This window comes from Vanacampus margaritifer, chromosome 2 (assembly GCF_051991255.1).
Source record: "Vanacampus margaritifer isolate UIUO_Vmar chromosome 2, RoL_Vmar_1.0, whole genome shotgun sequence".
Classification (NCBI taxonomy): domain Eukaryota; kingdom Metazoa; phylum Chordata; class Actinopteri; order Syngnathiformes; family Syngnathidae; genus Vanacampus; species Vanacampus margaritifer.
Window position 1 is genome coordinate 53726845 of NC_135433.1, and position 13836 is coordinate 53740680.

At 39.0% G+C, this 13836-nt stretch overlaps 1 protein-coding gene across 1 annotated transcript in view; it reads left to right on the forward strand.

The window, feature by feature from the left end:
- The window catches only part of tanc2a (tetratricopeptide repeat, ankyrin repeat and coiled-coil containing 2a), a 59788-nt gene that overhangs the window by 25943 nt on the left and 20009 nt on the right, over positions 1-13836 (forward strand). Inside the window, exons 4-5 of the mRNA XM_077557590.1 lie at positions 11542-11681; positions 12039-12201. Coding sequence (XP_077413716.1) covers positions 11542-11681; positions 12039-12201 — 303 coding nt within the window. The remainder of the gene's footprint in view (positions 1-11541; positions 11682-12038; positions 12202-13836) is intronic.

Below are 13836 nucleotides of genomic sequence, written 5' to 3' on the forward strand. Positions count from 1 at the left end.
TTTATTAAAATAAGCTGAATGATCTTGTCTGACAATCTTATTTTAAGTAAAAAAAAAATACTTGTCAGAGCAAAATAAGCAAATTTAGGTTAAATTTAAGAAATTATATCTTACTTAAAGGTCTCATATTATTCAACTTTTCAACATGCTAAAATAGTTCTCAAATGTGTAAAAGACATGTCCATGAGATGCATTCGTCAAAATTTACTTTGAATCTAATATTTTAGCTGTCCCTAAATCAGCCAAAAAACGCTCTGTTCAAAACAGCCTGTTTTAGGGGTGTGTGACTTTTATGTAAATAGTTGCACCAGGCCACGCCTAGGCCATACCCTTCTCTCTTGAAGGGGCAGTGATTTCGGTCATGGTAGCCATGCGCTAATGTTGTGAATGGAAACGAATGGCCAGAAGAAAAGAAAAATACAGACATGTCTTTTACACATTTGAGAACTATTTTAATATGTGGAAAAGTGGCATAACGTTTTATCATAAGAAAAAGTAGCCTAACGTTACTACAGAGACTATGTTGTAGCGTTAGTTTGTGATTGCTTAGACAATGGTTATTTTGCCGTAACCGGCAAATCTCCCGCCAATGTTATTTTGCCGTGAATGTCTCCGATTTGCCGTGAATGCTTGTAGACATTTACAAGCGCTTATGAATAACACAAATTTGCACATTTATGCCACTGCTCGGTCGCAACGTGCAAGCCGTCTCGTCGAGACCACTTAGCGGCCGGTTAGCATCCCAATGTCATGCCAACTAGGTGACAAGTTGCCAGTCACGGCAAATTAATCACCGCGGATTGTATCTTGACAAAACAATACGCAACTGCGTCCAACCACCGTCTGCTTTATAATCTCTGACCTCTTGTAACCAAACAACCTCCACACAACAAATGTAGCTCCCACTTTAGGCACTAAAAATACACCACTAATATGGTAGAAGGTGCACATCTCTTATTAGAAAGGATAGGAAGGAAGGCTAAATCAAAAATGTTAAACTTACACCTTTCCCGTTTGCAGTCGTGTCACACTGTTGGGACCGATCCATTATGTTTCAACGTGTTGCAAATCCAGCTCTGAACAGGCTTTCACTAACAAAACAGTACAGTCCTTTGAGGAATTAGGTCGGTACACGTCCTTCAAAAATAAAGTTAATCCACTGTCTTCTCAAAGACTTGGGACGAAGGAAGCAACCACTTTTTCCTGGTCATTGTTTCCCCTCTCCATGGAGCATTTGCGAGCAGGGGGATAAAAAGAAAGGAGCAGCCAGCTTCTCGAATTTCAGTGGGCGTGACAAACCTTTACCAGAGGTGGTGCCACTAACCCGAGTGGGCTGGGTCGAGTGCACTTCCATGTCTTTTTGACATCACTAAGTCACGGAAGTTTAATCTGCCCGTTTGAAGCACACGTTTTGGAAAGGAGGAGAAAGCTAAAGAAGTCGCGGACTGACTTTTTTCATACCTGGTTGGATTGTAGACAGGCCGGGGATGCATATTGATAGAAAACCCCACTAAAGTGCATTTCATACTATGGGACATTTAAGATTTTAGTTTTTTCAGTGTAATGAACATTTGGCATAAACTTTGATAAGTGTATCATTTGAGTCATGTATAGTATTAGATGCCACCTAATGTTAACGAAATAGCATCTGATATTTGATGTCAGACTAAATAAAAGGTGTTTTTGCCATAAAAACTCAAATACTAGCGCAATCACAGCTGCCTTTAGATGAGGTTGAACTTTCCAGAGCACCCTCCCCTTTCCTATCTGTGTCTGTCTTGACTCACATCCATCTGTGTGCCTGTAGTATTTTGTCTGGCAAAAGGGGGTGGTTTGAGCTTTGACCCCTCATTTTCCTCAGTGAGAGATAAAACACAGAAATGTAAGCCACCCCTTGTCATCCTCTCCTGCTTCTGCTCCCCTTCCTCCTCCGTATGGTTGATTTGACACACTTCCACTAAACATTCCAACGTGCAGGATCAGGCTTTGTTAAAACAGGGACAGCAGAAAAGCACTTATATTCATTTCTAGTGTTCATACCTCTATTCGTTATTCAACTCACCGAACCTTTCACGTAGCAACAGAATTGATTTGGAGTGTGAAATTGAAAGTGATTTTTGCTGAAATCTCTGAAAAGCAAATGGACACTTAACACACTCTAGTGCATTGTGTTGCTGTCAGTTCTCGGGTTGGATAATCTGTGAACCTCAGAAGCTGCTGTTAGCTTGCATTCTTTTACAAAGTGTCAACCAATCCAAAAAATTTAAGCAAAGCATACATAAAGTAGTGATAAAACCCAGCAATCCAGTGTTTGTGTAGTGCATGAGAGTCCCCCTTTTTGTGATCTTTCAAAAAAGGACAAAAATAAACGTGTGTGTTGTTTCAGGTTGGCAACTTTGGTTAATCGTTTCGATACTTAAAGAAATATTAAGAATTTGTCCAAATACTGAGAATTTCAACAGTAAATATTATTTGATTTCTGTTCTCCCCCTTGAAAGCATGTAAAGAGACAGAATGAGCAGACTGTTTATTTGCGCACAGATCATCAGTTTATATAGGAAAAGCGGACATGAATGAGGCAACGGTCCACACAGATAATCATTTTAAATTCAGGAAACTTGAGCGTGAAAGTGGTCCGAATGCAAACGTTAATGAGGCAAGGGTCCCGGAGCGATCCTATTGTTGCTGTTCAGCTCGCCGGATTGCCAATAGGCTCGCGCTTGACTTCCGGGATGCTGTTTGCAGAAGTTTGTGTGCGGAAACACAAATCATGTAGGGAAAAGTTGCTTTGCTGATCTGATTGAGTTCACCGGACATTGTCTATGGTAGATCGATAAAACAATCGGGCGGGCGGGTAGGTTGTCCAGCAAAGCATCTTGAGATGGCACACCTGTGAGGTGGGATGGATTATCTCGGCAAAGGAGCAGTGCTCACTATCACAGATTTAGACTGGTTTGTGAACAATATTTGAGAGAAATGGTGATATTGTGTATGTGGAAGAAACTCTAGATCTTTGAGTTTATGTTATAAAAAATGTGAGCAAGAACAAAAGTATTGGGTTTATATTTTTGTTGAGTAGACATCTTCATTAAGTAGAGTTTTTCAGTTCCATATACACGTACTTTACATGTGTCGATCTTCTGCATCAACTCCAGCGCGTCCGTTTGTGCTTCTGCTAGGTAGACCGTGTGCCTCTGCTGCTCTGAAAACACCAAAGAAAGGAAACTCCACCCGTGCACAAAGTCTGATAGCGCTTTGCGCTAGACTTGCACTGGGCACGGAAAATATGGCCTGTGTCTCTAGAACTGCGTACTACATAGATTTCAGTCTTTACACACTTTTTAAGGAATTATGTACATGTCTGTATTCTCTTTATAGAGTTGAGATTTCTTTTTTCATACAAGGAAGAACGGTAACAACTGCAACTACACGAATTGCTGATGATTAAATACAAAACTGATGATTAAATACGTCCTTGAATGTGTCAATCAAAATGGCAAGGGATCATATTCAACAATAGGGAGTTACTTGGGTTTCATAAAATGTGTACCTATTGAAATGACCAGTGAGTGTAAACATCACTCATTACCTGAGTTTGTGGATCATTACTGACTACGTTTACATGCAGGCAATAACTCTTTAAAACGTGAATATTGGCAATATTCGGGTTTTATAAGGCCATGTAAACAGGCGCAATAACCCGAATATGCTCTTATTCGGGTTTTTAAAACCCGATTAAGACCCCTGAGTTACTCCTTTCATAACTGGAATGCTTGCTCATATAAACACATTCGGAATACCTCGATCGATCGGGGCAATGTTTTTTGCTGTGTGTGTGCTCGCTATTTTCTTCTTCGTCTTCTTTTCTTCTTCATTGCTTATTTGATTCGCAAGGAATCTTGGTCTATGTAGTCACAACTTGTATGCGTAGCTCCGTCCTACTTGCTAAAGGAGCCTCCCTTGAATGCATTGATTACTCTGCTGCGGCGTCAACGTTATTTTGTGTCTCTACAGCGAAAAAGACACAGTTTGTGCTCATACACACATACAGTAAATACAAGAATATAAGTCTGTGCTTCTGGCGTGAAGATAGACCACAAAATAGGACGGGTGATGTCTTGTATTGTTTTCTAAATGTGTTAAAGCCTTTATGTGGGAGTTGCAGAAATCACTTCAGTCTCTGGAGACTTACAATGAAACACTGATGTCAATACAATCTAATTGGATCACAGTCAGTGTGGTTGTTGGGCAGACATTCAGTTGGCATGGGTATTTTTGTCATTCAATCATATTGAAAAAACTAGGCTTGTATTTTGAAGCTATTAAGATTGATTATAGGTTCTGTGACCTGCATTTTTGGGTAGGCAGTAATATTATCCTATAACATCTGGAAAATCGTATTACAATCTGTTTTACAAGTTGGAAACTGTGCTTTACTGCTTTAACTTTATGTATCATTATTTGAAGGTTCTGTAAAACATAGTCAACAAGTACTTCATACCTGTAAAATAATTGTCCTTTATTATTTTTCCAGAAAATTACTATAAATCTGCCTTTATTTTTTAAGGAGGGTATGATCCATTTTTATAGCGGTGCAATGTGTAGAGAAGTTATTCCTGGAATAAAGGGGGGCTTCGGTTGGATGTTCTCTAAATATTTGCTGGAAAAATAATAATAATAATAAAATCACCCACTTTTTAGCCTTCTAAAAAAGAACATTTTTCTGTGAACAAAATTGCCCTGCGTTGAGCTGCTCGTGCTAGCCGTCCCTCTTTCTCCTTCATGTGCGTGTGTGTGTGTTTTGGTTGGAGGAGGGGAGTGGTGATTTGCGCTGCAGTCAGACGAGAGAGATCGCCTTTCAGACCAGATATGGAGGCTCTGCTGTGGCAAAGGAAAAAAATGTGAAAACATGAAGACATGACTTGTTTACTGGCAGAAGAAGATCTTCATCCAAACTTAAGCCGTCCGTGTTGTTTTGTTTTTGACAAAGGGATCTATCTCCCTGTGAATGAAAACTTTGAGACTAAAAGGAGTTGGACACCCCCCTGGTCTGTTCTGAAGTGAGTTGAGGCCAACTGTTAAAAGCTCTCTATTCATGAGTGCGTGCGTGGACACTCGATTAACTGACCATTAACTCTGTTTTCGTGTTGTACTCTCTTGCTTACGGATTGTTTTTATTGTGCCTCTGTGGAGTGCAAGCTTGAGTATCTTGAGTGCTTTTCTATTCCTGGACAGACTCACTCTCTTATCTTCTTATTCCCACCATATGCATCTCCTTTCTCCTTTGTGTTCTCTGGAGAAGGTGGAGCTCGGAAACTCAGCGGTGCTGATGATTCGTTTTGGTGACCAATTGTGAAATGGTCGTAGCTGAAAGGCAACAAATGACGACGCCTTGAAGGACCTTTTTCCTTGATCATCACACCAGTGGCAAGCGCTTTTCTGGGGCAACCAGTCGACATCCCTTTGATGTATTGACGCCGCCCTCCACATGGAAACACTCTGAACCAATTACAACCTGGCTCGTGGCTAGTTATGGACTGCACGGCGGCGATTTTGAAAGCATGCGCCCGTTGGAGGACAATGTGGTGTCGGCATGAGCGGGCATCCGCGCATCACCCGTGGAGATTTGCGGAGAACTGCCGTTGCGGGGCAGTTGGCACCTTCAGCCATGCCTCCTCCCTTCTGCGAAGCTTGCTGTTTTACGTGTGCTGCTGTCTGACTCATGAAGAAAACTCGGATCGGTGTCTGGTTTGGGTCGATCGGCCCATCAATGGAGAAAGGAGAAGCAGGAGAGGGAGGAGATCCGAGGAAGGTGAGAGTGAGGTCTATTTTGTGTCCAAATATCTAATGTTTCAACAAATGCAATATGCTTGCACTAATGACGATTCCAATTTCACCCCCCCCCCCCCCCCATTCATTATGAAAGATGCCATAGTTTATTTTTACATCAATGATCACATGGATTAGCTGCACAGTTGTCAATTTTAGCACTGGTCAGTAACGATTACGTTAAAGAGGAAGTCAACCCCCCCCCCCCCATTTTTGGGGGACAATAATATGTATGTTCTATGCAGCCCCACTAGTCTACATATGGTATTCTGGTTAATATTGCGTTAGTAGAATATGAGTTAAGCAGCAAAATCCAGTCATTTTTTAAATCCATCTAAGGAAGCGGCCATTTAGCCACTTGCTGCCAACTGAAGATGACATCAATGTTGCTCAGGTCTCAGGTAACAACCAATCACAGCGCAGCTTCAGAAAACAATTGATCTCTGGTTGTTGCTTGAGCCCTGAGGAACTGTGATGTCACCTTCAGTCAACAGCAAGTGACAAAATGGCCGCCCCCTGAGATGGATAAAAAACGGCTGGAAATGTGCTTCAAAACTCATATTCCACAAATGTAATATTAATCAGAATGTCATGTTAAGACTAGTGAGGCCACATTGAACATATTATTGTCAAATGTTTAACATTGACTTCCACTTTAATAATCAATTAAGCTGTCAGTTGTTGTTTTTTCCATTTAATTGACAAATCAAATTCTAAATATCAGATTTTTGTATCCAAATGTCCATCCCTTTATTATACAAAAAACAGAGCATTATTTCAAATTGACAGTGCAGAAAGTGCACAAATATTTATTAATATTTCAGTTACTGGTTTGATCTGTAACGTGCAGTGTTAAGGAAAGAGGAAGGGTACTGGATATAGGCTGGTCTCTAGTTGTCTGCAGGCTGCGAAGTACGAGATACAGGTGATCATTTTTTGTGATCAGCAATGAAAGGCATTTACATATGCGTGCCTTTGCATGGAAGTCGGCCGATCACGATTGGCGGCATTTTGATCAGAACACCACTACAAGAGACAAAGAGATTCCTAATCCAATCCATAAAATGTGCTATTTTAGTAATTATATTCATGGAATTAATAGTAAGACATGCTGTACATATTTTATAACCTAAAATAAATATGGGATTCTAGTTGACCTCGTTTGTTCAAATTTGGGAAAATAAATGATTATGTTCAAGTGTAAATCTTTCCCATCAAAAAAATCATTCATTAACTGCATTTGAAGATTTGAAAATGTAAAAACACTCATACCTTCATAACTTCCGTCTTCCACCCACCCATCCATTTTCTACAGTGCTTGCACTCATTAGGGTCGCAGTTGGTCTGGAGCCTCTCCTAACTGACTTACTCCATGGGATGGTCACTAGAAGCCAATGCTAGAGACGATATAGACAAACGACTGTTCACACCTATGGACTCTTTAGATTATTCAACTAAACAAACATTCATGTTTTGGGGATGTGGGAGGAAATGTATATTTAAAAAATAATAAAAACACTGAAGCACATGGAGAACTTGAACACTCCACGCAGGGAGACCAGAGCCGAGACTCAAGCTGTGAGACAACATGCTAATCACTCACCCACCGTGCTGCCAAGGAATAATTTATCATTTGTATTAACAACTTTGTGTGGTGAGACGGTGGCCAAACGTGTCGCACCAGAGCCACAATTGAGACGGTTATCTCCGTGTCACTGTGCAGAGGCTTCTATGGTCTGTCCTTATGCAAAAGTGGTCTGTGGTGCAAAAAAAGAGTGGACACCGGACGGCTGCCCTAGAAAACTGTGTTAAATAAGATCACCGATCACAGGGTCTCATACTGCAAGTTGGTTGTGGGCAAAAAGTTTTTCATTGCCGGGCCATGAAACTCAGTTGTGTTAAATATGAATTTAATGTATTATAATTATATAATTATGTTGTTCTAATTAGGAAATAAAAAGAAGACACAAAAATATTTATTCAGCTACATTAGCATGACACATGATCTACACTTATTATGACAAATCACAATTTAATTAACATAAAAAAAAATCTACAGTGTCCATATGTTTACCCCTATATTTTGAACGTGTTTTGACATTATGAGAACAATCTACTATTAGCCATTCTTGGGATCCCAGATTATTACCTGGAGATTTGTGCCAGCATGATGATCACAGTTGTGACGTTGAAGACAAGTCGCTGATTTTGTCGCTGATTTTGTTTGTTTGCACTGTTGACAAGCATGGACATCCAAATAAAAGCAATGCATATTTGACATTTTATTTGGACAAGATGTTTTCATCGTTCATCTATATTCATTTATGCTCAAGCAAATCTAGCGTGACAGACCTTGTGCTGGTATTTTTGCAAACCCGCACTAGCGGCGGCCCCAGCGTAAGTAAGGCGTTTTATACAAATGTGAGCATGGACACATACAACTTTTATTTTTTTCTTAAGGAGAGCTCTGTTATTTCAGTTGGGAGCCTTCCGGAGTCAACATCTCATCATCATCACTACTTTTTGTGCTCTTTAATTCACATCCTTGAAACCAGTTACAAATCCAAGACCCTTCACCATCACCAGATCCATCTGAATCCCAACAGAATCATGAAGTTGTCAGGAGATCAGAGGAAGGATAGTTGAAGCAAAATGAGATCTACAGACACCAACCTCCACCAACTCAGTGACCAGAAGGAGGAACAAACTCTTAGCACTGTTGTAGCTCCACAGCCAAAATAGAGCTTTGGTAGAATTATAATGACACACAATCACAATCATATGGCGGCATTGCACCATTTTAGAAATTAAATAATTTTCAGGATATTTAACCATTGGTTGGTCCTTTTTGTATGAAAGTAAAGTAAGTTCTCTGAGGTTTGTAAAAAAAAAAAATCCACAAAGAGCAGTAAGAAGATGTCATGTTGAAAATGGTGCACATTCTTTCGCTAACTACAGTGTTGTTTTTGACTCCAGTTTACGTAGCGGTTTTGGGTACTGCTTTCATGATTTTGGAAAGTTAACCTTCAGTATATTTTTAGATAGGCTTTACAAATCCCTTTGGAAAAGTGTGGGGCACGAAGTTCAGATACTGTTCAAATATTTGAAAGCAAGTCAGATCTTATGAAGTGGTACGCTGGTATGATTAGCTGCTAGTTTCATTCTTCATCCTTTCTCCCATTTTTATCACCGTTACAAAGACAACAAAATGCAACAGCCTTGACGAAATTACAGATCAATAAAATGCTCCGTAAAAAGGCAAAAGGATAGAAGTAAGCTGAGGAAAGAAGAAAAGGAAGAGTTGTAGGAACTCAGGAGATTGAAATGGAAAGACTTTGTGCTTGTGTCTTTCCATTTTATTTTTGCCCTGCAACTTACTCTGTCATTGACTGACCACACATGACTTTGTGGTCGCACGCACAATACGTTTGTATTATTTAGTCCACCAGTCGTCAATTTATAGCTGTAATTATAGACTGTCAAGCGACGCTATGATTTTTCATGCTGTGGTTTACACATGCGCGCGCACCCACACACACACAATCACATTCCTACTTGCGCGTGTTTGCTTGTGGTGTGGGATCATACCAAGTGGCATAAATGTTTTCATTTAGCGACAAAGCTGTTGTGTGGTTGGGCTGATCAAAAAAAAATTATTTCATTGTATGAGGTTGAAATGTACAAATGAAACAATGCAACATGGACAGAAAGCTCAGGGACAAAAGGAATTGTGGTCATCAAATGACTATTAGACTAACTCATTGGTGGTTAAAAAAAGTTCAACTTGTCTTCAAATCTATACAGTTCTGGCTCTTGCCTTCAAAAGGCCCCAAGAACATGTTCCATCTTGTATACTTGACGGGGGATTGAATCAAATTGGGCCTTTTTCTCACTGATAGAGAATAGTCTGTAATCATTATGATAACATGTTAGTCATAAATAATAATTCTGTTTGCTACTTTTATTATCAAGTGTTGATGTGTTGCCCTGAGATTACTGTATATTCATACTTGGCTATTTAAAAAATATAATGTTTACTTCAAACAAAGAGAAAAAAAAGGCTCCAAGCGAAACGTTTTCTCAATAAAATGGCCCAGCCAGCTGTGACAAAAGAAAGAAACTTAAGCGAGCCAATTCTTGGCTGAAAATCGTAGCATGTCAATATGTTTACAGATAAGAGGCCCAAACAATGCAGAGTGACAGTCAAGCAACTCAAGAAGTCAGAAATATTGATGTACTTTGTTGATAGACAAACATCCATTTCCTAAAACACTCATTGCGGTTTACTCAGGAGGAGTGTTCGGGTGCATCCTGGACTGAGGATCTGTCAGTCAGTGAAGACATAAGCAGACAATTCACACTTGACCATACATGTGCAGTTTACTTGTAAAGGTTACTGTGCAATTTTCATAGTATCAAGACACATTTGAAGGCACTGTATATATAACACCGTATTTATAGTACGCACTGCTACTACTATACTATATATTTACTACAAAATAGTTCTCTTCCAAGTGGGCGTGGCCTCCCCTGACCTCATTGCCAATTTATTTTATACGCAGTTTAATTGGTGTCATGTTCACAGTCCCTTTAATTTTCTGAGCATGCGGTTGGAAAGTGGTGATATTGCAGTGAAAACAGATGGATGGTTCTGCGTACAGGACAAAAAGATTCCTGACTAGGAACAGCTAAAATAGTGAGACGAATCTTGGGCTAAACTTGTTCATGTGAATGTGTAGAAGATGGCTTCTTGAGAAAAACAGTTCTAGTATACTGGAGGAGTTCTCCAAGTCAAGTTGAAGTGAAAACAGCCCAAGGCTTCAGGCTTGGCTGTACTAAAGAAGGGATTGTTGTTTTTGACTCGTTACTCTGAAGACTGCCAACAAATGAACTGGTACATTTTTTGGTTCAATTTCTGCCTAATAGAAACTTTCCTTTATACGTCCTGCATGCTCTCACAGACGCATTATTTAACAGTACAATGACTTTCTTGAAATGTCCAGTGTTTTCAGAGAACTGACTTGTACTATGCCATACTTTCCAGCACTAGAAAGATCCTTCTTTTTACCCATAATGCTTTATCATGTGGAACAACTTATTTAAGTGATTTTCCTTTAACTCATTCTCTGCCATTGACGGCTATAGACGTCAAAAATTCATTTGAACTATTTTTATTACTTTAACATTTTTTCCCACTTTTTATAACAAGAGTATGAAAACCGAGACTTTTTTATTGTAATTTTAGAACAGATATAAAATTTGTGATTAATCGTTAGTTAACTAGTGAAGTCATGTGATTAATTACAATTAAAAAAAAAAATAATCGCCTGACGCCCCTAATTAAAAAAAGGGGCGTCAGACGATTAGAATTTTTAATCGTAATTAATCACATGACTTCAATTGTTGACTTATGATTAATCACAAATTTTATATCTGTTATAAATTTACAATAAAACATTTTTTCTTAGGTTTTCATAAAAAATGAAATTAAATGAAATAAAAATGTTTAACGAATAGCAATAGTTCATATGAATTTTTGACATCTATAGTCGTCAATGGCAGTGAATGAGTTAATATGGCTTGTGGGGGAAACTAATTAGCGAAGAACCTGGCTGAAATTTATATTACTTACCTAAAGAGACAAAATTTTATTAAAAAAATGTTGTTTACTGTAAATTAATTATTTTCTCATCCTTTTTCGGGATGTGCAAGGTGAAGAGGAGGAGTTCGGACCACCTCCCTCAGTAGATGAGGCATCGGATGCGTTGATGACCAGACTGGGCTTTTTATTGGGAGAAAAGATCATTAATGAAGAACCTGGGTCACCTCACCATGCCCAAGTCGATGGACAGGTAATCATACACTCGCAGTATGTCAGCAAAATGTTTTCCAAAGTTGATATGAGCAGAGTCACTGACTTTATTTCCCACTTGGTGATGGTGCAAATGTGAGTGTGGATGTCTCGCTCTGTGACTTGCACTTTCCCACGACCCTGAGCAAGAAGTAGTATAGAAAATGAATGAATGGATAGAAATGAATAGCTACAAGAATGATGTTTTGACCCTGAGCTACAATACAAAAAGAAAAAGCACATCAGAAAATGCACATTAGTTTGTCAAAAATGTTCAATTACATGACACCATTAAATTCTCTACAAAAATGATGCCAAGAAAATCTCTAATGTTCTTTTGTTAATCTCTCTCCCACAGAGGATCTCGCCTTCCTCCAGCCTAGACAGCAGCAACACCTCCCCCTCATCTACACTACCGCCCCCTGCTGGAGTGGAGGGTAACAACAACAACAAAGCGTCCATCCATGCGTCTGTCACCTCCCCCACGTCAACACTGGAGAGCAGAGATAGTGGGATTATAGGTATGGATGAGCCTGTAGATCCATTTTAAAGCTCTTCTATTTATCCACAAAACACTTTATGTTCTCGGCTCATCGTTCCTTATACCATATTTAAACCCTTGCAGACCTTCAGGTCATACATTTAATTGTTGATGGTTCTGACAACATGATGCAGACCAATCTTTGAGTAGCACTCGAAAGAAATACCTTATGAGAGAAAATTTATATTTACATTCTTACTGATAACATCTGCATTTAGAGCTTTTCCCGCACTTATTGGTCAACCGTACGCCACACACTGTGACATTTTCGCTGCAAAGGAAGAAAATACGGTAAAAAGTATGCAGCGGAAAAATCAATGTATTCAACTTACTGTAGGTGCGCTCTAAGCGAGTGGCAATGCACAATGGTCGCCACCGGCTTCCCTTCTCGCTTCGGCATGAGCAGTCCAGGTTATTTTTTACGTCCATGTTGTGTCAGCCTGCGAATCCACCTCTGAGTCTGACCGTGGTCTTTTTTTAAGCTTTGAGCCATGACAGCATGGGAGTTTTCATTTCATTTTCTTAACTCAAGAGCTATGGTTGTACACACGCGTTCAGGTCGGCTAGCATCGGGTTAGTATCACGTTTACAGCGGGCGACTTGAATGACGTATGTGCGCTTCTCTCGTAAAGCACAGATTTATATGAGTACTGGAGTAAGAGTCTGCATGGTGATGTGATGAGCACAGGACTTCCATACCATATGCAAGTAGATCTGGACGATTATGGGAAAAATAATGATCATGATTATTTTTAATTGAGATTGAAATCATGATTAATAAAACGATTATTCGTTGATTTGAAAACATTGAACACTTTATTCTTGAACGCTATTCTTTTTGTCAAGTATATCATAACCTTATAAATATATGAAATTAAAGCATCTTGCATTTTTATTCTTCATTTTCAAACTTAAGCATTACATTACTGTCATATTTAATTTATCTTATGTTATTTTCACAAGTCTGGGACCTCAGGGATTGTATTTTGTACTATGTCATGTGTAAATGTGTATTAGAATGAACCAAAAAAAAGTCATTGGGTATATTTGTAGTATATTATATTTATCCTTGAATGAGGAAAAGAAAATTCCGTGAATCTTTAAACTAAAAAAAAGGAAAATAAAAATACTGTATACACTGAAAAAAATGGGGAGTGATATTTACTAAAGCTTAGTAAAGATTGATGCACTCCTAACCCTAACCCTATTCTAAGTACATTTTACAAGGAGTTTTAACTAGAATTTCTGATGTGAACAAAATTTACTAGATTTTTTCAAGTTCATATCAATCCCCATTTTTTCAGTGTACTAAAACAATAATTGCAAAACAAATACTGTATTGGGTGTTCCTGCACATTTTTGGCGTGCATCCATGGTTGTACACGCTTACAATGAGAACAGAAGAAAGTGGCGATTGAATTCTATTAAAATAACTCGTTTTCACAAATTGGGAAGAATTTGTGCGTTTGAGTAGTGTTATCTTACCCGTGGGTATGTGTTTCCACGGCATTTATGTGTGAATATTCGTTATTTGAAGGACTATTACTCTCGAAGTTGATGCTAACTTCCTGTTAGCATTTGAATGGATCCTCCATTCATTTGCATTAGCATTAAC